Raw genomic sequence first — 26,826 nt, forward strand, 5'->3', positions numbered from 1 at the left:
GACTCGAACTTCAAGAGTACAGGGATAATCAATGAAAAAAAAAATGACAAGGTATACTGATTGTTTTTCATAAAACAATATATCAATCTGCTCAGCTCGGCTAGCTCTATACCTCGCTGCCTTCATGGTCCCTTTATGAAATCTCCTTCAAAACCCAAGGAGGCAAAGCGATATAACAATATAATGGCTCAGCCGAGTCTCACCTTCTAAATTTAGTAAAACTGTGAATTTCCTCAGCAATTAAATTGAAACTTGTCAAAATAACTTACACGCCTAAATCTGGAGACAATGGATTACAAACACAATCCATACATTCCATTTCCAAAACTGCTATTAAATTCACACTGATTCAGAGAGAAGCGGCGCTCGGCTCCTATCGGGGAATATTACTCAGAACATCCTTTTATCTGACAATACAAACTATTCGGAGACAGCGCAGTGAATAATTTAATGAACCCATACGGCTAGATCTCAGGTTCTGGGGAGAAGATGTGTTTACATTGCAAATTATGTATAACGCTCGCGCCGCTCTAATAATTTGAAAATTTTCGATTAGAAAAAGCCTCGATGGATCATAGCAGCTCTTCTTTAATAGTTATTCCAGTGGCCATCAATTTTAATTAAAGCTGCGTTCACCGTGTTAAATCGCTACTTTCATCTTACAAGCTCGGAAAATGTAAACCAATTACACGGCTTAGATGCAGTAAAGAGACGACGGAGGATTGAAAATGCGGAAAATGTTATCGTTGCACCCAAAACAAATTGCTTTCCAGTTACAGGTGAATCTTGTATTATTTATAACATTTAAAGGGGTTGTATGGAATTAGAAAATATATATATAAAAACTTTGATTGCTTTCTTCTAGAAACAGTGCTACACCTGTCCATGGGTTGTCTATGCAGCTTATCCCCATTGAAGTGAATGGGGCCGATATGTAGTACCACATTCAACCTGTGGATCGGAGTGGTGCTCATTTTGGAAGAAGCAGGCATTTTTAATTACCTTTAATTAACCCTTTAAGGATGCAGTGTTTGCATTTTAATTTGGCTTAATAATGAAAACATCCAACAAAGGTCTTGAGAATATGATTGGCAATAAATTACAAAGATACTCCAGTATATCATGGGGCAGCCTTGGGGACCAGTCCAAATAATGTCATCCATGCATGTAATCAGGTTGCCAGGGCTGAAGGAGGAAGATGGGGACAAGGGGACCCCCTTCCAATTATTTAACTTTTGATCGTACCATTAAAAGTGTTAAAGAATCATTCTTAACCACATCGATTCAAGGCACTTTATTAATACCCCAAAATTTTTCAAAAAAATTATGATGTTTTACCAAATTGTCAATTAGGCATCTGTAAAGTTTTTTTCTACTTGGAAGAGTCAAAAATGTTCCATAAACCCACGCCTCCTAAATAAGTCAGCTCCGGCGGGCCACCGTACAGGGAACCGGTTCTTTTTGAAACAAGCCGGTGGCCTTCCCTGCTTCATGGCACGTTTATGAAATGTTGCCACATTGTTGTCTAATAATCCTAAGGCTACGTTCACACGTTCCTTTTTTGCATCCTTTTTTTTTCAGGTCCTGTTTTGAAAAACCGCAGCTAAATTCAGCGCTGATTTTAGCTGCGGTTTTTCATCCTTTTTCTTCTGCGGATTCCACTGCGGGTTTCCAAATGCAGTTTCCTATTGGTGCTGCTGGAAACCCGCTGCGGAATCCGCCGAAAGAATTGACATGGTACTTCTTTTTTCTGCAGGCAAAACCGCTGCGGATTTGCCTGTGGAAAAAAGGATCGTCGGCACAGCGAGTCCTGTTTTCCATTGGGTTACATTGTACTGTAACCTACATGGAAAACTGCTGCGGATCCGCAGTGCAAATCCGCTGCGGATCCGCAGCAAAAACCGCACCGTGTGAACATAGCCTAAATTTCATTCATTAACAACCTCCGGTTCCATCTCGGAAATCATGGACACATGAAGACACTTTTCCATTTTTCCTTTGCTGCAGTTACATTTTTTTTTTTTATAGTTGCGTTGACGTTCCTGACTTCTACTAAGTGTTCTGAGGTTTAAGGATTTCCTAAACTTATAACTTTCTGAACTATTTTCCTTTATGGAGATCAGCACGATACGAACACATGGGGTTATAAACTGCTCCAAATATGGTATCTTTTTGTGGCTATTTTCAAAAAGTTCCAAGAGGTAAGTGATCCACGTGAATCAAGTATCTAAAAACCCTGAAACTAAGAGGGTCTTCAAGGGTCTCTGAATTATTAATGGTGTCATGCACGTACTACATGGGCTTCCACTATTCTACGAATTTAGATCTAGAAATTTGATCCGTGGCTTACAAAAACATTGATATAAGGTACAACATATAACATGGTGTGTAGACGGAGCGATGTGCTTGGCCGTTCCCACAAGTCCCATAGACAATACATGGTTTCATACAATGAACCAATTTTGGATTTTTTTTTGTAGACATTTCTTAAAAAAGAGACAGCAACGACCTATTTTGAAAATATCCTTACGTTTCAAGTATTAAAAATGTTAGGCACACCAGTTGAGGTTGATTCACTAAGCACAGGTGAGGGTAGGTACACGGACACCAGACATTGATGCAGCAAGAAGGAAGGCAGGTGGGCAGCAAGGACTTGGAAACACAGACATCTCATGAGCAGCAGCACGACTGAAGTGGAACATGGCAGGGATTAATGCATGCACAAAAAAAAAAGGAAAAATAATGGAACACAACAAACAAAGGACTAGAGTCTCAATCCCAAGACAAAGGTGTCTAAATGGGCCCTAAAAAGGGAGATGATGTCACAGATCCCCTTCGGGCAACCTACAAAATGCAACATGGAGCACAACATAGGGCAGAGGTTCCAGGGGAAAGATGCGGAGCTTGTGATACCTGGGACAACTGTAATCAATAAGACATAAAAGTGTGAAGGTTTTCATTGTTCTTTAGATTTTAAAATATGTTGGACACTTTTAGAAACCTCCTGGCGTTCCAGGATTGAAACATTTTGAAACTTTAAATTTTGAAGCATTGACTTCCAAAAATATTGAACGCCCATGATATTAAGTATAAAACATCACAATTAATGGGAATCGCAGCTTTACAAACAAAATGATCCAACTTTTATTACCTACTCAACTTACTTTAACCTTAAATCTATGAAATAATCGATGATGATTGATCCATGCACGGTCACTCCACTGACCTTCCTTATTTGTTCCAGATTCCATGATACGTTGGGCGCAGAACACCTGACGAGTCTGAACGCCACCACCGCAACGTGTTGCATCTTCCACGCGGGACGCAGTGCTCTGGTCCGTCAGCAATGAGATCTTACATTCTGTCCATTCAGATGTTTTCCAAAGAAAACTGAAGAGAAACAAGAACATAAAAATGTGACACATGTAATAATTGTTTAAGACTGAAAGCTCATAGGACTGCAAGAGGTTATATCGCTCCTCTCCTCAAGGTAAAAATGTGCACATTTTCCTAGGAGCATTTGTCCCAATTATTGGCCTGTCTAAAAAGGTGGGCAATCACCCGACAAACAAGCAAAATACTTGTTTGTCAAGTGAAATGGTTTTTAAGCTTCCTTAAAAATCATAATTCTCGGCAGCACACCATTTTGTGTAAGCGTGCTGCCGATAACATGATGTGACAATGATCTTTCTGTGTGCATGGAAGTGCAGTCAGTCTGTCTAAGCCCGTTATTAAAAATTTGCCGATCGGTTTATACATAACTGTTCGTTAGTTGTTTAACAGTCAACCGAGTATTATAAATGGGACCTTAGTCATAGGTAACGCAAAGATATAAAACACCAAATGACAGTGAACTATTAGGGCCCCTTTAGACAAATTAACAATCGGGAACTTATGTCGCTTGTCTAAACAGACCAGCAATCAGCCAACAAACTGGTGACTTGTTCGTCAGGTGAAATGATTTTCAAAGCACCACTCCAGCATTTTTTTTTTTTTCATTTCACTGCTGGAATGGTGCTTTAAATATAAGTCCTCTGCCCGCTGTCTCATACTCACCTGTCGTCCCCTTCATTCTTTTCTAGTATAGCTCCAGTCCGTATCCAGCAAAAAGTTAACTGCCGGTGCGTTGAAGCGCAACAGAGGTCACTTTTCAATATGAGCCTATGACATCCTCGTTCTGGCTCTCGCAGATGTGCAATGAGAGCTTGTGACGTATCTTTTGCTTCCGGCCAGCCAGAAGCTACAGTCACAAGATGGTGCTGCAGGACTGGAGTAGCGTCGGTAAGATGTGAAGCCGCCGGAAGGCAAGTACATGACCGGAGCTAGGGGCTTACGTTTAAACTAAACGCTGGAAAAAAATAAGCGCTGGAGTGGTCCTTTAAGGTTGCTTCAAAATTATCATGCTCTGCAGCACATGTGCTGCCGAAAACGCCATGTTCTGTATGAATTTTGGTGCGCCAGTCTAAAGAAGCCATTAAATGACCACCAATTGGCTTGTATGTAACTGATCATTTAACAGCTGGGATCGGGTAGTGTAAATGGGTCTCTTGGACAAACCTACCACAAAAAAAGCAATATGCATTTTGAGCCACGCTGACTTTTTCCAATACCTTCTAAAGACAAAGATACCATTTCAAAGCTCAATAACTTGCTGCATTTAGACAGGTTGACCGCGGCCATTAAATGACGAGCTTCAGAATCATCTCACCCGATGAATGAGCGTTTCATTCATCGGGTGAGTGGCTCCTTGCTTAGACAGGTCGAAAATCAGAAAATAAGAGCCTGTCTAAATGGGACCTTGGTCACAGCTGTCACAAATAAACATGAAATGCAATTTAAGCTCGACTGACTCTTATTCACATCACAGCCGTTACAAAGAAACCTAAAACGCGTTGTGACCCCCAACGGTCTCGGAAATCTAAGCCATATCTACCGCACTGACTCAGAGGGACTACTAAGAGCTGTAAATGGGTTTCCAGTCTGGATGACAATATACATTAAACAAAGCTAAGACACAAGTTGTGAAAAGCATTTCAAGCTCCAAGGACTGCAATGGTGCCAAACACCTAATACGATTGTGGGATGAAGCCTCCTGACTTCTACATACTCTCAACACAAAGAGACGTGAAGCACATTTCAAGACCCAATGACTCTTAAACCCGCTATACACATTAGTTGTCTGTCGTCCAAACGATGCTTTGGCCGATCGTTCGCCCAACAGCCATCTCGGTCAGCTCTCCCATACATCGGAGCGTTCGGCCAAGTGCTCCCGTGTTCTCTATTAGAATGCCACCAACAGACATCTCAACTGGCGGCCTATCTCCGGGGGTAATCAAAGTGATTGGCAGTCCAAAATCAGACATACTTGTACCACATTTTCCTTGATGATCAGTTGGTTGGAAGCTGCATGCTTATTAGATCGTTGGCTGGACCTCTCGATATTGACGGGTTCGGCCGACATGAATCTATCGTGTATAGGGGGCTAATCTGTTTTGAGCCCCACAAACCCTTAGTATTCTCTGCCTCTGGTACAACTAAGAAATACAAAATGCAATGACCTCTGGAGACCTATATATAATTTTAGCCCCAAAAAGTCTAATCAGAGCTACTACTATAAAAAAAATCTTTTGTGCCTATTTTTTCTTAGCGTGGACTTACACCGGCAGATTCCTATCCGTTATGAACGCCTAGTGACGATATAACGAGTCGCTTTGCACACATTTAAGGCCTAACGGAGGTGAAGGGTCATAATATGATCCTCTGGTCTCCAGACATTTTGCCAATTGTCGGCAGCACATCCCCCCCCCCCCACCCCCCGTTTACATAAGGAGATGTGCTGCAGACAATAATGAGTTTTAAGCAGTATAGACGATCTGCTCAGCCAAGTGAGGAAAGCATTGTAGGGCCAATGATCAGGAACAAACATTCTTATGAAGACTTGCTCACTGTGTTACCAGACTTGTAAAAGGTGTTTTTACTCAATCCTACTAAGGAGAAAAGTGAAATGCGTCAGTACTATGCTAGCTCACCATGTGACCTTAAAAAACTAAGCGTGACTCAACATTTCCCACATGTAGCGGCATTATCTGGGCTCCTGATTGCATTTGTTATTTGCAGCCCGTTCTCATCTTTTCCACAATGGTCACTACCGAGGCCTGGAAAGAGTTGTGCAAAGTCTAAACATTTCCTCCTTTTGCCTTTCTTCATCGTCATCGGCGTTGGTCTATCCTACATCAATGGACAGGCAGGGGAGGCATGGTTCAGACTTTCCACAGTGTTCCACATACCTCTATAGTGGAGAAAAACAAGCTGCCGATCCGACAAAGAGACAGAGGCAGCAGGAATGAGAAATATATCATCAGTATTGTCACTAGAGAGGAGAGAACCCACACTGTAAAGTTCAGGGTTTGTACTGGATACGGTGGTGAACTCTGGACACGGACTTCTCCTGGAAGTCCATTTTACAGTTCGTGAGTCCGGGGAGGAGGGAGAGTGAGATGTTCCAGCTCCAAAGTTTGGTTCCCCATTCATTTCAGTGGGATGTGGGTTCAGATTCAATTTCGGTCGGGTACCAAAACCCGAACTTCCACGGATCCACTCATCCCCAAATGTAATATTGAAGATCGGGATCGGTGGGTCACTTTAAATTAAAAAGTTACACTGGCCGATTTTGGCCATCGAGTGCCGATTGCATACAATTCCATTGGTGCTCGTTTACTGGACAATTAACACAAGCTGACAAAAACTGTATGGGGAAGAACATCCATTAACATCTTGGTTCTCTTCCTTTGCGACCCGGTGATCAGATCACTTAGAAATTGACGTTTTCCTTGTTTGTTGGGTTGACTGAAGACTCGTTCACTGATTATCGTCCCATATAAAAGGGCCTTAAATTGTTCGCCTTCGATGCCCATTCATGGCGACTCGGTCTTCCAAGAAGCGATCGTCTACAGTGATTGCAGCGAGGCCTCTGTGCTAAACAATGTGCGCTCATTACTCCATGTATTTACTCTACTAATTAGTGCAGTGAGTACATAATCCGAGACTAGCGATAACATAATCCACCTCCCAACACTGCCGTCCCCGAGCGCCGGCACTCAGTCTATCCAGGTAGCAATCTCTAATTTCTTAATATTTGCAATTATGTATCAAGCGCCTATTTTCCTTCCGCTTTCAGTGGGTAATCGCCGGTTCAGATTCATTTCGGCAATCTGCGAAAGTGGCCACTGTTTGTAAAGTAATATAATAAAGATAATGATCCCCACTAAGGAATATATGATCAGAGGTGACAGGCATAGTCCCCGCTAATGACGGAGTCTTCACTCACTTTTCTATCCGGCGAACCTGGGGCATTAATATTTTATCAGCGACGCTTGTTTGTTCTCTAGTAAATAACTCCCAGACTTTTTCATAGCGAAACATTAATACAAACATATAATTACAACGTTGCCGCCGAGTTTTTCTTTTAGCGAACCTGCAGGCTTTCCGAGTCACAAGCAGCAGGGTGTCATTAAGTGAGGAAACAGCTCAATCTGATGATCTGGTAATGACTGTAATTTAAAGGAAATGTTCTAACGCTGACAGAACTACAACACTCCATTGCGTAGCGGTGGGTTTTTCTTCACTTGCGCTGGTACGAAGCAAAGTGATACGGTGATAAATTAATCTGTTTGCAACTTACGGGGGATCTAACTATGGAAATCACTCGAGTTTAGTGACTACGGAGAAATTAGGTATTGTCCCTTTAAATGACTCAGGTATGGCCGGATTAAAAAATCCATTTTCAAATCCTCCGTGTTAACCTTTCCCACGATCGAAACTTTTCACTGTTTTTTTTTTTTTTATTATCCCTTTTTTCCTCTCTGGGACAAGGAGACATTTAATTTCTTATAAAATGTACTGAAAGATGTAATAAAAAAACTTTTGCGGTATAAATGACATGATAAAAGGGTTTTCCCAGAATTTTTTTTTTTTTACCGAACAGGACTGCAGGGGTTAAAAACAACAAGGTAGCAGGCAGGAGAATGCCGAGCCCAATAATTGGCTGCTGATATGTGCAGAAGGGGTGAAATCAGCGCTGCAGCCTGTCAACAAAGATCAAGGGCAGCGGTGGAGAGACCGCATTGGGTGATCCGTTATCCTGGGGGTTTATCTTAACTTTTTTTTAAACCTGTAAAGTAAGACAAAAGATTTTTTTAAAAACATTTTTAAATTTTGCAGATGAGTACAATTTCGGCCAATTTTTATATATTTTTTTACCTTAAAGCAAAAAAAAAAAAAAATAGATTGTGTGGATAATTTTGAGATCGTTGAAGTGGTATTCCCAGCTCCAAGATCCTATCCCAATTTGTAGTCAGTGTAATTATAATATTGGAAAATAAATCCAATTAGAAATGTAGTATAGTTCTCCTGATTCGCTATGTCTCTTTCCTCATGTACATGCATTGAAGGACCTTAGGGATCCATGGTTACGATCACTAGTAACTAGCTAACTGTCACTATATCAGTGGTCATAACCATGGATACCTAAGGTCCTGCAATGTCCGGCACATGAAGAAATACATAGCAAATCAGAAAAACTACACTACATTTCTAATTGGAGGCATTTGCTAATATTATTATTATTACACCTACTACATATTGGGATAGGATCTTGGAGATGGGAATACCATTTTCATGTTTTGTTGTTGGTTTTTATCCATAGAGTAGTAAGGAGCTATTTATTAATTTTTTTAATAACGAGTTGTAGTTTTTATGAGAACCATTTTGGAGAACTTTTTGATTGATTTTTGCTTCCTTTATAGGGGAGGCCAATTCACTGTAAAATAGTGTAGGAGGACAAGAATAAATGCCCCCATAATAATAATCTTTATTTATATAGCACCAACATATTCCGCAGCGCTTTACAGTTTAAATTAGATTCATATTAGATAGCTGATGGCTGAGCAATTGTTCGACCACCAGTCACTTTTCCCCAATTTCTCCATACAGAGGAACCCCCCCTCCCCCGAGGAAGCAACATTGCAAAACGCGCGTTGGGGTCCGCTTTTCCACGTCCTGCATCCAGGTTGGTCTATTATGGGCATTTCTCTCCCTTCATTACCTCTGATGTTATTCATTGCATGTCATTTATGGATACTTGCTTTAGTATAGTTCTCTTGGCACATGTTTTATCTATTTATCTTTAATACGTGCATGTTGGATTCCACTATTATTCCCTGTGTATTATTATCCTGACCCTGGTGTTTACCTGCAGTATGCAATTATACTTTATACCCATGGTCTCTGTATCAACTTGTGAATAGGAATACCCAACGGGCATTATTATATGTCTTTCCAGCGTAATTAGCACGCTGGTTTTGTTTTGGAACTATACGTGCATCTCCATATTACCATTCTTTTAACTGCAATTTTACAAACTGTGTTGCGGACGAGGCACTATGATGTCACTATACCCTGTCTTCTTCTATATGTACCTGTTTTTATGATTAAAGTATTGTCTTGTCAGAATTTTAAATAAAATTTATATATATATTTCTTAAGAATTGCTCTAAAGCCCACTTTTTTTCTTTGGTCCAATACAGAGGAACCAGCTTGGCAGAGCTTGGGTTTTCGTTGAGCGAGTCACCGTCAGACTCTTCTGGCAGCGGCTTATCTCCCTTGAGAGAGTCACCGTCAGACTCTTCTGGCAGGGGCTTAGCTCCCTTGAATGAGTCACCGTCAGACTCTTCTGGCAGCGGCTTATCTCCCTTGAGAGAGTCACCGTCAGACTCTTCTGGCAGCGACTTATCTCCCTTGAGGGAGTCACCGTCAGACTCTTCTGGCAGCAGCTTAGCTCCCTTGAAAGGGTCACCGTCAGACTCTTCTGGCAGCGACTTATCTCCCTTGAGAGAGTCACCATCAGACTTTTCTGGCAGCGACTTATCTCCCTTGAGAGGGTTACCGTCAGACACTTCTGGCAGCAACTTATCTCCCTTGAGAGAGTCACCATCAGACTTTTCTGGCAGCGACTTATCTCCCTTGAGAGGGTTACCGTCAGACACTTCTGGCAGCGACTTATCTCCCTTGAGAGAGTCACCGTCAGAATCTTCTGGCAGCGACTTATCTCCCTGGCGAACAAAAGTATCGGCTGTTGAAATCTCAATGACTGGGTCCCTTTTCTCCCCCAACATCATCTATTTAGTGTCCCCCCCGCCATACACATTAGAAGGTCACTAATCCCTCAGAAATCAGTGGGTTCAGCTGATTTTTAGCTAATCTCTACGGGAACCAGTTGTCTCCAACAGCTGTAGTGTAAGCCTGGAGATAATGGAGGACAGCGGACCGTCCTTTGCATAACCCCTTAGATACCACAGTCATGATCAGCCATAGCATCTAAACTGCAGTGTTCATAGCTAAGCCCAATTGCTGCAGTTATAGGTGGTTGGAGGCTGAACCCCTACATGTGTTAAAGAGATTAATGAGGAACATCTGTAGTTTCGGACCTGCAACAAATTGTCACCAAGAACGTCTCACATTCCGGAAGAAATGGAAAAGAACCTTAAGACATCAAACTCTTGTTCTTCGATAATTTGTACAGTAATGCCGAGTAACAACATCAACGCTGACCTGAGGCTGCACACGGTACCGTAACCTTTATAAACAGTCAGCGGGACCTGCCGTATTCCTGCAACACTCGTCACAGACGTAACAAGGTAACAACAAAGGACAAAATTGGGGAGTTTCATCAAGCTCTGGGGCCCCAATGCAAAAATCGGTAACAGCCCCCCACCTATTGTAATGTGCCATTCTGCATACGGATTCCTATAAATTATAGATTCACTCATTCTGCGTGGGGAACAGCAGCCTAACATGAGATAGGACATTTCAGACTACCGCAGACAACCATTGGACAGTGCAGCAGAGGTGGAGTCACTCATCACAACTGGTCCTAATGGTGCAGCCAACACTGGAGCAAATAGACTGCAGTAAGTGACATATTGGTGCAGATTACTGTGCACAAAGTTATTTTTTTCCTTTCATCTGGGATCAGATAATCCAGAAACTAATAATATTGTTTGATAATCTAGCACTTGTTTCCAACATAGATCATGAGTGGTATGACGCATACACTATATGGCGCTATACGGCACCATGCGGATATCGAATTGCTCATTACTTGTGATTCTAAAATCACAAAAATTAGTTTTAGAAAAAAAAAGTGAGAAACCTTCATCTAAGAGGTGTCACTACAGATATCATCATAATTGGCGATCACCGAGGATAATATTCTCCTAGTCTCCTCCGTCTAATTATTACGAAGAATCAGGGAAGAAATACGTATCTCCGAGGACACTAGATTGTGGACTGGCTTCAGTAGAACTATTATTAGCGACAGTGGCTTTGTCCCCACTAATAAGTGCGCTGACGTTTCCCATCACATTTCAGCTGGTGCTACGTACACTAGAGGACGGGCAGCAGTCACCACAATACCTTCAACTTACAATTGGGGAACACATCTCTGGTACTTGGGGAGGAAATTAAACCACTGTCCTAGTCTGCACCTTTAAGTAAGGGGGATAAAAGTCCCACCAAGAGTCTATAATTCTAGCTCCTGGGACCACCAGAGATGTAATGTTATCCTCTCAATTACTCTAGACCACCAGGGAAACTAATATTAATCTCTCTACTGCTGTAGAGCACAAGTGAAGCCTGTATCATTCAATCATGCTCTGATAACCCTTCCCCCCCCTAGCTACACCCCTAGACCAACAGGAACGTATTATTAACACCTTTATTTACTCTACACCAACAAGGAAAAAACATTATCCTCTCAATTACACGACACTACCTCGGAAGTAATATCAATTATTATCCATTCTATTTTTGAAAATCACCAGGGAAGTAATATTATCTTATTATTATGGACGACACAGGGAATAATATTATCCTCTTAATTAATCTAGATCACCAGGGACGTAATACCTAGGCTGGAATACTTTAGACCACCAGGGTAGTAATATCATCCCCTCAGTTACTCTAGACCACCAGGGAAAGAAATATTAATAGAGCACAAGAGAAATAGGCAGTATGCTATGATGCTCTGACCACCCTTCCCCTACCTATATCCCTACATTAGATTTTCTACTACTCTAGACCACCAGGAACGTAATATTAACTCCTCAATTACTCTACATCATCAAGGAATCAATATTATCCTCTCAATGCTCTACACCATCAGGAAAGTATTATTAACACCCCAATTACTGCAGACCACCAGGGAAGTAATATTATCCCCTCCGTTACTCTATACCGCAAGGGAAGGAATATTATCCACTTACTTATATTGTAGATCATCAGGGAAAGAATAGTTATCCTCACTTATTCTAGACAACCAGAAAAGTAATATTATCCCCTTAACTATTCTAGACAACCAGGGAAGTAATATTTAAACTCGTTTACTCCAGACCACCAGGGATGTAATGCTTTTCCTAAATTAATCTAACTCATCAGGGAAGTAATATTATCCTATAAATTACTCAAAAATATCCCCTATATCACCAGAAAAGAAGGCAATAACCCCTCAATTACACTAACTGATTAGGGATGCAAGCATTACCCTTTACTATCCTACACCACAAGGTAAACCGGCATTTAATCCTCAATTGTAGCCCACCAGGGAAACAGGAAGATACATTTCCAATAATCTGGACTACAAGGAAAGCTGACATTGACTTTTCCATTAATCGTGCCCACCAGGGATGATGGCATTATCTCCATAACCATCTTATATATGTATTCCCTCACCCCTTGGGGACAGGGGTTCTTGCCGTGCACCATTTCAGGTCCTCTTACAATACATCTATTATTATGTAATATCTCCCACATCACTAATATTTCTATAAACGCAATGAGATCCGACAATTTCCAAAATTGCATCTTTCATTTCTAATCAATAGGCACAATAACTTGTTATCTCTTCGAACGTCTCGATAAATTCATCTTCCAGGAGGAGACGTAATGTTTACAATGTTTAATAGAGTGAATAACGCGCATTATCGGGCACTTACAGTACATTAGTCTGCCGAGTAAAAAAGCCATTTTATAACCACCCAAGACAACAGAAGAAAAGAAACTGCTGAAATTAAAATTGTGTTTGCAGATTGTTGAAATAGTCCTGACAGACAAAATAGTCTTTTTATTTGATGGCATTCAAAAATTTCAAACACAGACACAAAAAAAAAACATAGCGGAATCCGAGCTCTCAGAATGGCAAGCAACTCAAATCTTCTGATTCTCTGTCACTGCAAATCGAAGAAAGTTTGCTCTACCTTACACAAAGGTGTTCCCTTCCCCTGATGATGAGGGGATTTGTTCTGGGGATCGGAGGGGTCTCAGTGATCAGACTTTCACTGATCGTATGGATAGATGGTGACTTCAAGAAACTAGAATTTTTTTTTTAATGAATATCATGGGATAGAACAAAATTTTGGCGAGATGTCTTATTACTTTTTAGTTTACTTTTTTCACTTTATTGTTTTTTTAACTTGAACCTGTGGTCTTCAGTACTGTAACTTTTCAGTATTGCAGTGCATAGTGCAAATAATGACCTCCAATGAAGCCCAGCCTGTGGCTGAGCTTCACTGGAGCACCATGATGGCAGTGACTATTGCTTTCAGCCATCTCGTCTGCCATTGCAGTCCATCAGACAACCCTTTTAAAATAATAAAGGGTCAATAGGATAGATTATCATCCATCTCATTGAACCCTTAAAAGGATTGTTCTTTGAAAACATGTTATCCACAGAATAGGTGATAATTATTGATTGGTGGGAGTCTGATCTCTGGGATCTGCATGGATCGGCAGAATCAGACCCTATTAGAATGTAGTGTCCATTCATTCCCGTAAGGGCTGATTTTGGCATTTTCCAGCAGCCCCACAGAGAATAAATGGAAATGGAGCTTCGGTTAGGTATCCAACCTGCCCTTCTATTTTATAATAAGGATAAAAGTGCCCCGTCTGGATAAAAACCTGCCTACCTGCCAACGTTTAGAAAACTTTTGACTTTCAAGAGGAGTCTTCGAATTAGGTCACACCATACACAAGGATCAGCCAACCTGCAAAACCCGACGTGGAGCACAACAGAGGGCGGCGGACCCAGGAGAAGGGAGCGGAGCCCGGGATATCAGGGACATTTGTGTTACAGCAGCATATTTTTATTTCTAGAGTATTACCATTAGCCAAAAAGAGACACAGTAATTTTATCAGCAATAAATTAGAAATTGTAATTGCATTCACCAGATGAAGCCAGAAAAGAAAAAAAAAAAACAGCAGAAGGAAATCTGGAAACCTTGGCATTTCTTAGAGTAAATGTGCTGTAGCTGGTGTGATGTCAATGCCAGGTCTCAGTTTTCATCTTCTCCTGATGATCAGTCTTTGCTATAAAGTCAGTTACTTACAGTATTATTGGCTGCGAACAAACAATCTAATGGCTGCATAATGCAAATACCGCGGAAATCGAGGCCAACGTCTAAGCTGCCCGCAACCTGTGAAAGAAGATGAACCATCACCGGAATAATGAAGGTGTTTCTCTAATGAATCTATATCCTTCAGGTCTGGGGGAGGTATTTTCACTGTATATATTGTAAATACTGTATTTATTGTGTACATCACTTTAACCCCTTAAGGATGCAGCACTTTAACTTTTGCGCTTTTGTTTTTTCTTCCATTTGTTCCAAGAACCATAACAACATTTTTATTTTTCCATCGGCATGGCCGTATAAGGGTTTATTATTTTTTGCAGGACTAATTGTAGTTTTGAAAGACACCTTTAATTTTACTGTATAAGCCATTACATGCAACATGATTATCCAGGTCAATATGATTATGTCATACCAAACTTGTCCAGGTTTTTTTGAAAATTTGTAAAGAAAAAAAAATGTTGTTTCTGTCGCCATTTTCTGAGACCAGTAACTTATTTATATTATTTTTGCGCCCTGAGCTGATATTTTTATTGTTATTTTCTGTTGCATTTTTTTGGAGGGAATATGGCAATTCTAGCATTCTGATTTTTTTTTCAATGTGGTTTAAATAATGTTTTGTTTTGTTTGTTTTTTTTACTAAAACTTTTTTCCATTTTTACTTTTACTTTTTAGTTCACATAGGAGCTTTGAATCTGCAAAACTAGCATATTGCAGTATATGGAGAAACTGTGGTTCTCCTATGAAGCTCAGTCTCTGGCTGAACTTCACATGAGGAATGATATGACAGTTATAGGGGCTCCCTACTGCCCTTGTAGCCCATCGGTTCCACGCAATTGTGTTGTGTAGGTATGGGAACAGATGTCCAATGGTGTCATTTAAATACCCCTGTCAGAGATTGACAGTGGCATTTAAATGGTTAAACTGCAGCGATCGGGGTGGGCTCTGGACTCTACAGCTGCAGGCACATGAAGGCTATGTTACACAGCCGGTATCTGCCTGGTGTGCAGCAAGCTAAACTCGTAAGCCAGCTCCATACTTCACTTACTGCCCTGTGATGAAAGTGTGCACCATAAGGAGTTAACAGGCATGATTGAACATTGTGTGTACACTCCAGACAGAAGAGCGTTAACTATTTTAGTGTCACGGCTTGGTAACAGGATATCCCGGCCAAGGGGCTACTTCCCTATGCCTCAAGCTAGGGGCTCTCTAGTTGATCTCTGTTCACTGGATTACTTTATAGGTGAAGATACTGGGGAGACGTGCCTTGCTGTGCTAATATCTGCCCTGATCTGTCGCTTGCCCCTTTCAGGGAAGTGGGGAGTAGTACTGTATAAGAATACACAAACCAGACTAACAAGGGAAGACATACAGGGATAAATGAAAACACCAATCATACAACTATGCATTCATAAATTACAGAGTGGAACACCGGGGAGAAAAGAAAGGAGAAACTAAATAGGAGAGGATGAGGATGTGCACACACACAAAACTCCAAGCAGTATGAAACTAACACTGGCAATCCCTAAATGCCAGAGATGAGTATACATAGCTGTTCAGGGTTGGCCACTCCCCTCTGCTGAGACCATCAAAGCAGGAAAGCTCCAGAAGCTCGCAACTGAAAAGATTAACCGTTGCACTGCTAGGAAGGAATAATCGGGGCACTCAATCGAGTAGCAAGCAGTGCCAAGTATCGTGTAGTTTTCGAGTGCTTGGATCCAATTAAGTGAAATAGAGAGCAAAAGAGAGAGAATTTTTCCATTCTCCGTAAAAATGCTCATCTTTGCCATTCACTTCCATTATGCTCGCTACTCGAGTCAAGCACGTCCGAGCATCCGACATGCTCGATTCGAGTACTGAGCACTCTAGCATTTCACTGCTCAATCAACACTAGTTATAGCCTGTGTAAGATGTGTGCATCAAGATTACGAAGATTATTCTACGGGTACACCCGTAGAAGCGTGGCAGCGCGAAATGGCCGTCGTCTCCTGAAACCACTGTTCTCCCTGTGGAACCCTGCTGTTATTTTAATGCCACAATAAAGACTAAGAAATCATTTGGGCAGTGAGCGCTCTCTTTTTTCTCTTCGCATATCGTATTGGACTTTTGCTTTCTTCAATGAGCACCCGAATCCTATGAACTGGCGTGTTTAATGCATAATAAGCTTTGTATACCCTATGCCAGTATTCCAGCCAGCTGTTTGTGGGGACTTTTTTTCTTTTTGGTTTGGATCTGGTGTATTTTCCTGCTCTACCCTATGTCCTATGCTATTGACACCATGATCAATCACAAATCCTTACTACCCAGTAGGGTATTGGTCCAACCTGGGTTAGGACATCTGTCTACAAGGTCCTTGCATGACCACAAGGGTTTGATGGAACCTGGACAATCAAGGACATACCCAAGACATGGAGGCAGGCGCCCTCCTGTTTCACAAGCCTCCTCCTCTTCCAGGGCCGGACAATGTTTCCCTCCTCCAATAGCTATATGTTTCACAGTCCTCCTCCTGCTCCGCAGTCCAAGAATGGTCCCTTCGGGCTGACAGGTCTTAAAACAGATGCTCCACTCAGACCATTCTGATACTTCACAGTCTTTTGGCATCATACACGACTGATAATGTAGAGACATGTTGTCCTGGGTACAAATGCTAAGAAGACAGATGACATTGATTACTATATGTATCGAACTTCGATGCATTACATTATACATGGTAACCATTCAATGGGCAAAAAACATTTTTAGAGGCCAATATACTATCACTAAAAACAGAATGCTGCACTTTAAATTTTCACATGAAATTATTTTTAAGCTTAGAGAGGGAAATAGACAAGCAAAGCAGGGAGTGTCTGTCTCCAATATGTCACCCACGAAGGTTTTCAGCTACAACATTCTAAAATAAATTCTCTTTCACACACACTAAGGGCTCGTTCAGACATCAGTGATTTTTCTCGTAAGCAAAAATAAACTGACCGATTTTCATCAGTGTTTGATCAGTCAGTTTTTGATATGAGAGTGTCTTTTTTCCTTGTACACCAGGAGTTCTCTCAATCTTCTTCTGTCGAACAAACATGAAAATCGAATAGCACACGGATGGCACACAGATTTTATCCAAGTTTACGAGTTGACGAGTTTTATCCATGTCTCAGATAAAAATTGGACACGTCTCTGTGTTTGGATCCTCAGAAAAACATGGAGCCCTTTAGACTATAGTGGGTACGAGTTTTACCATTCCTATGTGAAATACTGTCGTCTGAATGAGCCCTTACATCTAATTTAGCAAACTGTAATTAAAATAATGAAAAAATTCTTTTATTCCTGTTTTGGTGCCAACATAGGAAGAAAGCAGTTGGGCATCACCAATGAACTGAACTGGAATTGTAGCAACGTACAAGTTCCCAAAGGTTTCTGTAACTCTTCTACATATCAATAGTGAGTAATGTTGTCACCATTGTCCAGTGGATACATCTCAAGAGCACCGGCACTTTCTGGGATTTGTCAGGATCAGGGCTGTGGAGTCGGTAAGCCAACCTTCCGACTCAGACTCCTCAATTTCCATGACACCCACCGACTCCAAAAAAAAAAAAAAGGTCTCTGACTGATTCCACAGCCCTGGTCAGGATTCCAGTAATTGGGATTCTATTTGTCAGACTTGACATGTGATAAAAGTCACTTTATGGAACTACAGCTTTTTTTTTAACATGAAAATTGAAATTGGGATATAGACAGTTATACTGTATCATGCCTGACATGTGTTATGAGTACAAATCCTAGAATTCCAGCTTTACGCACCACATTGATGCTAATAATGCACACATTTACCTCTTTGCCCAGATGTCACCTCCCGGCTCTACTATCCAAAAGCAGTGTCTAGCAGATAAAGGGCTCATGCACATGACAGATTTTCTCATAAGAGTGTTATCTGTGGGATTTGCAGATATCACTCGTACCTATGATATTCTATGAGGCTGTGCACGTCTGATTTTTCCGTAGACCGATTGCTCTACAGAAAAAAAATGGAAAATTGTCTAATTTTTGATTCGAGGGTCGAATCAAAATCGGCAATGAGATGTCATCCAAGTGTGGTTCGTGAAATACTTTGGACCACATTTGGATGGCATCCAAGTGCAGTCCAATTTTCACAAACTGATAGAAAGCAGAAGGTGGAGAAAATTTTCTTTTTCTCCAAGTCTGAGAAATTATAATGCCACTCTGATGAAACTCTGATCAGATTTTGATCAGAGCTTGATCAAAATCTGATCTGAATAATCGGACGTTTTTTCTCGGGTGTGGAGAAATTGGTCTTGTGAACGTACCCAAAACTTCATACTTTTCCTTCCACTTTCTATACAACAGCAAAGAAAGAACTAAACTAATCATCCCACCATCTCAGCCCCTCTCCTATGAATCCTACTTAATAGGTCCACATTTTCCCCAGTATCACAAATCTACCAGTTTGGTGTAACCTTTCACTCCACCCTGCCTTTCAAACCCAACAATAAAGACCTGTCCTCCTTAGGCCTCATTCAGATGTCCAATTTTCTCACGTACAAGAAAAATGCACAGATTATTTTGATTAGACCGTAATCGGAGTTTGATCAGATTGTTCTCCGAGTGTCATATGTTTATCTCGTAAATGGAGATAAAAAAAATTCTGCTATGTGACAGTGGATGAAAATCGGACTGTACTTGGATGTTATACGCGAACGGTCCAACTTTTTCATGGACCTATAAACTTTCATTGCCGATTTTGATCCAACACTCAGATCAAGATCGGACATGTCTCCGTGATTTTGCACAGACCATTCGGTCCACGGAAAATCACGGACTTGTGAGTGATCCCATTCACTATTGTTGGTACAAGTGCTATCCATGAAAAGCACGGATAGCACTCATACGTGAAAAAATGGATGTCTGAATGAAACCCAACTTTGAGCAAAGTGATAAAACATGTCCGACTCCTAATAATCCTCACCCTAGGCTATTGCAACATCATCTCTATGGCCTCTCACTAGTAAGCAGTCGCACCCCTTATCCACCCACAGCAGTTAATTCCCTTCTCCCCTTATTACTCTTCTTTTAGCAAGAATTCAACTTTACAATCTATTGCTTATGAAATTCAGTTCCCAATAATAAAAAGGTTTTCAATAATAATTTGTGTAGCTCCATCGACTTGTGCTCCTTGAAAATAAACTCAACACTTATTCACCCTCCCCTGCTCTGCGCTGTTGCCCCAGTCATTGTTGGCTCGTGCCATCTACATCACAAGAGCGGCTGAGCCCCGATTCCCCGCAGCGATCGCGTGCGCTGCAGTCGAGTAGGTGAGTAACTGTTTAATGGAGCTGAAGACAACAGACCTAAAAAAAAAATATTACCGGAGAGCTCCACTGACCATGATTTACAGGCCGTCAATAATCTGTCCCCTCCATGCATCTGTAATCTAATCTCCTACTACCGCTCTACACGTAATCCCCAATCCATAACCTGTCCTCTCCATGCATCTTTAGCATAATCTCCTGATGGCACCAGTTCATAATCTGTCTTCTCCATACATCTTTGACTCAATCTCCCAATACATAAACTCCAGTCTAAAAACTCTCCTCTCCATATATCTGACATAACCTCTCGATAGCAACTTACACATAACCTGTCCTCTCCATACATCTCTGTCCAAATCTCATTTAGCCATCTGCTCACATAACCTCAAATCCATAACATTTGCCTCCTTCATTCATGTCTGACCCAATCTCCTGGCATCCCCTTACAAGTAATCACTGGTCCATAACCTGTCCTCATCAAACATCTCTGACCTAATCTTCCGAAGCCTCCACACACCTAATCTCCAGTCCATCACCTACTCACTCCATACATCTCAGCTAGCTCCTTGATCATTATCTCTTGTTCTCAGAGGACCCGCTTCCTTACTCATCTCTTGCACGTCCTACGATATCTCCCTTGCATCCCCCAGTCTTGCTGCTCCAATTGGTCAGAGTCTTCACTACCTTCAACCTGAAACCCATCTCTTCAGGAAAGTCTACCCAGTCCAATGACCCCGCGGACGCCCCACAGCCATATAAGCAGCTTCTCCCATAGTGCCTCCTTCCTTTGTAGAGAGTAAGCTCACGTGGCAGGGTTCTGCCTCACGTACCATGTTTATAGTGCTTATTTTTTGCTCTACTCATTCTTTTGTATTATTTTACACTTCTGTAACATACTGTGCACCTTTTCTTCTACTGTCAAGTCCATACCTTGCCCTGGAGTTAATGTCGGGTTATAATAAATTAAGATAATATTGCATGAAATTAGTAGTCACTCCTACCTTAGTAAAGCGTTCTTTCCATCACTCCGTGTACACTGCACCTGCCTTGTCTGATAACCAATCTCCAAATCCCAGGAATCCGATTGCTCGTAGGACTTTGAACCCTCTTGTCTAAATGTGCTTCTTTCTCCAGAATCCGACCCAAAATCCAACATGGTCCTTCCACTCAGATTAATTTCCTTCAAATAAGGCAGCCTGCACTCACTCCATGGCCCAACCTTAAGACTGTATGTATGTTCCTCTTCTCCGAAAGAGCAGAAGCTGAGTAATGGACATGACCTCCATTCCGTAAGGTTGGGACAATCTGCCCCGCCATACGCAGGCGGAGACACTACGGAACGTGTTCTGTGCTGGAGATGGGTCCCACAGCTTTTACTGCATGTAGACCATGGGGAAAATTCGGAAACAATACAATCCTGAGGACAAGGAACCAGACAGGTTTGTTCTGTTGGTGGCCGTGGTGAAAAATGTCCACAGATTTCGGAATGTACAATGGACCTGTTCATCTTGTGGATACAGGTGACATCTCTGTGCTGTAAGCCCCGCTGAGCAGTCACACACTCTGAGGTTCTAGTTTTAACCTCATTGCTGACATAGGGGATAAAAATACAAGTGTCCCATTCTGTAGGCTCCCAATGAAAGAGGTCACTGTGCCAGTCACAGATTTTAAAGCAGTTCCTTTGGCTTGCAGGCTCATCCTGTGGATCACAGTTTTTGATATGTGCCACCCAACCTTCTCCATGCTCACACCAAACTGATCGACTTTGTAGTCCACCCGATCCACATTCGCCTATGCATTGCCCCCATGCACCTGAAAAACAAAAATACCCATAAGTAATCATCAGTTTATACCATATTGTCCACAACTATACAACTATGCATTGTTATTTATAGGAAAGTATAATATAAACTAATTTCATTGGATGCTCTACAAAACTAATCTAATTACAGTACTTATATTTCTGTACATAGGGGCAGTATTATAGTAGTTATATTCTTGTACATAGGGGCAGTATTATAGTAGTTATATTCTTGTACATAGGGGGCAGTATTATAGTAGTTATATTTTTGCACATAGGGGCAGTATTATCTACTATATAATTGTCTAAGGGTCACTTCCATCTTTCTGTCTGTCCTTCTGTCTCTCTGTCTGTCTGTCTGTGTCACGGATATTCATTAGTCGCGGCCTCTGTCTGTCATGGAAATCCAAGTCGCTGATTGGTCGTGGCAAAACGGCCACGACCAATCAGCGACGGGCACAGTCCGGCGGCAAAATGGCCACTCCTTACTCCCCACAGTCAGTGCCCGGCGCCCGCTCCACACTCCCCGCAGTCAGCGCTCACACAGGGTTAATGGCAGCGGTAACGGACCACGTTATGCCACAGGTAACGCACTCCGTTACCGCTGCTATTAACCCTGTGTGACCAACTTTTTACTATTGATGCTGCCTATGCGGCATCAATAGTTAAAAGATCTAATGTTAAAAATAATTAAAAAAATAAAAAATCGTTATATACTCACCGTCCGTCGGCCCCTTGGATCCAGAACCGGCCTTTCCCGCTCTTTGCGATGCTCTGGTAACCGCTCCATGCATTGCGGTCTCGCGAGATGATGTAGCGCTCTCGCGAGACCACTACGTCATCATCTCGCGAGACCGCAATGCACTCTTGGGACCGGAGCGCGCGAGGAGCGTCGGTAACCACTTCGCCTGGATCCGGGGCCAATGGAAGGTGAGTATATAACTAATTTTTATTTTAATTATTTTTTTTTAACAGGGATATGATGCCCACATTGCTATATACTGCGTGGGCTGTGCAATATAATACGTGGGCTGTGCAATATACTACGTGGGCTGTGCAATGTACTACGTGGGCTGTGCAATGTACTGTGGCCTGTGCTATACACTACGTGGCCTGTGTTATACACTACGTGGCCTGTGTCATACACTACGTGGCCTGTGTTATACACTACGTGGCCTGTGTTATATACTGTGTGTGTGCTGTTATATACTACGTGAGCTGTGTTATATGCTACGTGGGCTGTTATAAACTAAGTGGCTGTGTTACATGCTATGTGGGCTGTTATACACTCCGTGGGCTGTGCTATAAACTACGTGGCTGTGCTATATACTCCGTGGGCTGTGCTATATAAGTGGCTGTGCAATATACTACGTGGCTGTGCAATATACTATGTGGGCTGTTATATACTACGTGACCGGCCGCGAACAATCAGCGACAGGCGCAGTCCGGCCGCGAAATGGTGCGGGATTTGAACCACGCTTCGCTAATCGGTCGCGGCTGGCTGAATCCTGTGTATTCAATGTATTATTCTAAAATCTTCATAAATAAACTACATATATATTCTAGAATACCCGATGCGTTAGAATCGGGCTAACATCTAGTAGTAGTTATATTCTTGTACATAGGGGGCAGCATTATAGTAATTATATTCTTGTACATAGGAGCAGTATTATAGTAGTTATATTCTTGTACATAGGAGCAGTATTATAGTAGTTATATTCTTGTACATAGGAGCAGTATTATAGTAGTTATATTCTTGTACATAGGGGCAGTATTATAGTAGTTATATTCTTGTACATAGGAGCAGTATTATAGTAGTTATATTCTTGTACATAGGGGCAGTATTATAGTAGTTATATTCTTGTACATAGGGGCAGTATTATAGTAGTTATATTCTTGTACATAGGGGCAGTATTATAGTAGTTATATTCTTGTACATAGGGGCAGTATTATAGTAGTTATATTCTTGTACATAGGGGCAGTATTATAGTAGTTATATTCTTGTACATAGGGGCAGTATTATAGTAGTTATATTCTTGTACATAGGAGCAGTATTATAGTAGTTATATTCTTGTACATAGGGGCAGTATTATAGTAGTTATATTCTTGTACATAGGAGCAGTATTATAGTAGTTATATTTTTGTACATAGGGGCAGTATTATAGTAGTTATAGTCTTGTACATAGGAGCAGTATTATAATCGTTATATTCTTGTATAGGTCGGAGAGTATTATAGTAGTTATATTCTTGTACATAGGAGCAGTATTATAGTAGTTATAATCTCGTCCTTAGTTATGGTATTTTATCATCGTTATAAAATGAGTCAGTGGATTAGAGGTCTGTAGTTTTAGTGTTTCTTAAACTGAACGATCATTAAATGTCATCACCACATTTGTCAGGCAGAACAGGCTCGGCAGTACACCTTTTCACAACTTATACCTGATACAATAAGGAATGTGTTTTTTTCCTGTTTGGTAAATGTAAATGAGTCTCTGGTGCCAGGGATGTAATTATCTATAAGGTCTGTAGCTACAGTAACAATATACTTTCATGTACACACATACAATCATACCGAGGGCACAGAAGGATAACTGTCTCATTACATAATACTAATAATGTTAATTGTTAGCGGCTGCATTGTTTGTTGCTGGGATTGTTGTATTTCAGTCTACGTGGGATTCTTTATTCAGCTTAGTCATATTTCATTTTTCTGTATTCCAGCTCTTCTCAAGGTTGCAGTTTGTTAAAAAAAAAAAAAAAATGATAAAAACGTGGCTGAGCACAATGAGATTGCATTCATTCTGCACAAACTAATAAGAAATCTCCAAACTCTGGAGCACAAACGCTCAGAAGCAGGGTCACGAGACCCATATATATTATATATTGCTTAGTTACATCCTTGTCTGGGAAATCTGAGGGACATCCAGTACTGACGATCTTACAGACAGCACCCAGCTCACCAATAGCTCTTTATTGTGCCTGGTTAGGCGGTATTCTCAGATTAGGGGGCTGCCATTAATTGTCCAAATAATATTGTCAAACCGTGCCTTAGTAATATTGTAATAGAGTGTCCGCATGATACTGCATATGTAGCCAATATACTTCCACAATATCTTTCAACCATAATACCACCACACCATGCAACCATACAGTGCCAAATTCATGCCGCCATTTACATCCCACACATTGCTACTATAAAGTGAAAAAATATTACAATAATATGCAATTATCTTTACCTACTGTAATTGTGCATACTGGAAAAATTCAACTGGAAAATAAACCTTCTTCTGAAATTTTCACACGAGGCAAACTAACTGATGAAATCACTTTGTGAGTAACAGTACATAGATAGCCACAGAAACAGTCTCTCAAGCATCTCACCCACTCAGCCTAGTCATGGAGTCAGAATAATAGATGAGAGGGATAAATAAACCAAGAATTGCATATATAATGCAAAATGACTAAGTAAAAGTTTTTCCTTGTAAAAAGTTTAGAACTGTTTGTAACGCTGGTGGGTGCGTCACCCGGTAATCACTAGTGGCTCTGAGCGTGAGGATAGGCTTGGGCCATAGGATAGCCACCAGGTGCCACTCCATGGCTGTGTCCGGACGTGCAGCAGATGACCCACAGGTCAGAACAGGTGTGCAAGGTACAGAGAGGCAAGACAGAAGCGTAGTCAGACACTCTGGGGTCAGGACTGGCAGCTCAGGTTCAGAATACATAGCCAAGGTCAGGAGCGGAGAGAACAGACAGGACGAGAAGACAAGCCGGGTCAAAAACGGGAGGGATAAATAACAAAACAGCTTGACTGGCACTAGATGCTAAGAGCAAACTGGAACCTAAGCTCAGGCAAAAGTGGGAGGGCGATGTTGCCTGCTATAACCCCTGCTGGATGGTGAATGTCTGGGGAATACAAATCCTGAAGGACACAGCAGGGTTAAATTCCTGCAGGATCTGGCAGCGCCCCCTTAGCCATGTGGAGACATCAGGGATATACTGCAGATTTTTGAAGTGCTACTTGGACTTAACGCGGCAGTCAGACATGAGGATATGCATAGCGGCAAACGCAGCGAGTAGCACGGCGGCGGGAATGCATGTGAGTTACCGCCGCGACACTGTTCTTCTATAGCTTCCAATATTTTGGTCTGTCAAAAAGGAAAATGTGGTTAATTTTCCTGAAAGATCCATTTTCCATATATCTTTATTGTATATGCTTAAATGATCTTTAGTAAATTATCACAAAACCCGTGAGAATATACAAATGTTTAAGTTCCAAATTTCCCCGAAAGAAAATGATTTAAAAGGAGTTGTCCAATACTAACAAATATTGTATTAGTGGGTCCATGGCAGTGATAAAATAAAAAAGTCCCACGACGCCCCTCTGTACTGCTGCAAGCGTCATCCAGTCTCCCGGCTTCATTTTCCATACAGGGATGTTAGGTGACAGTAACCACTGATTGACTGCAGTGGTCACCTGACACCCCAGTTTACCAGAAGAAACCATTGATTTACTGCAGCCATCATCTGACACTCAAGTCTGGGAGACAAACCAGTGGATGGATCCAGACCAATGGGGAACACCAACATCAGTATAGAGGCGCATCAGGGGTCTGGTGGATGAGTATGTTTTTAAAACATTTTTTAACTCTGTCGTGGATCCATTAATACGTTTATTACTATTGCACAACCCCCCTTAAGTCCTTAAGTTGGACTCTAACATTCAAGAACCAGACAGAATGGGCTCGATTCATTATTGCATTTTCGCTTTTTTTGTCTAGTTCTTGGTGCTTTCCATTTTGCATCCTATTCTTTTTAATTTGCTCTTTTTTATGTATTTTACAGTATATGGGTTCTGTTTTTTTTGTTGTTTTTTTTTCTTTTTATGTCATTTTGGGGGCGGATTGTATTTTCTTGATGTTTTTAGCTGATTTATCAAATGCACGTTTGTACAAATGTACTCCGGTCTACAGTCTTTTGGGACTTAATCGGATAAGGTGGAGTACAGCTTTCAATCAACTCCATAAACAGGAGTTTTCATACTGCCCATTCTAGTGATTGGTGGAGGTTCAAATGATGGGGCCCCCAGAGATTAGACATCTTCCCCTTATCATACGGATGGGTGGAAAAGGTTATCACACTACCTCCTTAAGGAACGAGAAGGAAAACAGTCTTCGGTAAAAAGTAGAGATAGTCCCTCCAAAACAGGGATATCTTACAAGTGTGTGCACCTCTGAATAAAAACCGCATTATG

The 26,826-nt window shown here is 41.4% G+C and overlaps 1 protein-coding gene across 3 annotated transcripts in view; it reads right to left on the reverse strand.

The window, feature by feature from the left end:
- Nucleotides 1–26,826, reverse strand: part of THSD7B (thrombospondin type 1 domain containing 7B) — a 453,156-nt gene that overhangs the window by 284,900 nt on the left and 141,430 nt on the right. For all 3 annotated transcript variants that reach the window (XM_077273034.1, XM_077273033.1, XM_077273032.1), the window contains exons 3-5: nt 20,776–21,586; nt 16,861–17,106; nt 3,227–3,390 (exon numbers count right to left, since the gene is read on the reverse strand). In XM_077273034.1, coding sequence (XP_077129149.1) covers nt 3,227–3,390; nt 16,861–17,106; nt 20,776–21,586 — 1,221 coding nt within the window. The remainder of the gene's footprint in view (nt 1–3,226; nt 3,391–16,860; nt 17,107–20,775; nt 21,587–26,826) is intronic.

This window comes from Ranitomeya variabilis, chromosome 7 (genome assembly GCF_051348905.1).
Source record: "Ranitomeya variabilis isolate aRanVar5 chromosome 7, aRanVar5.hap1, whole genome shotgun sequence".
In the NCBI taxonomy this organism is placed as follows: Eukaryota; Metazoa; Chordata; class Amphibia; order Anura; family Dendrobatidae; genus Ranitomeya; species Ranitomeya variabilis.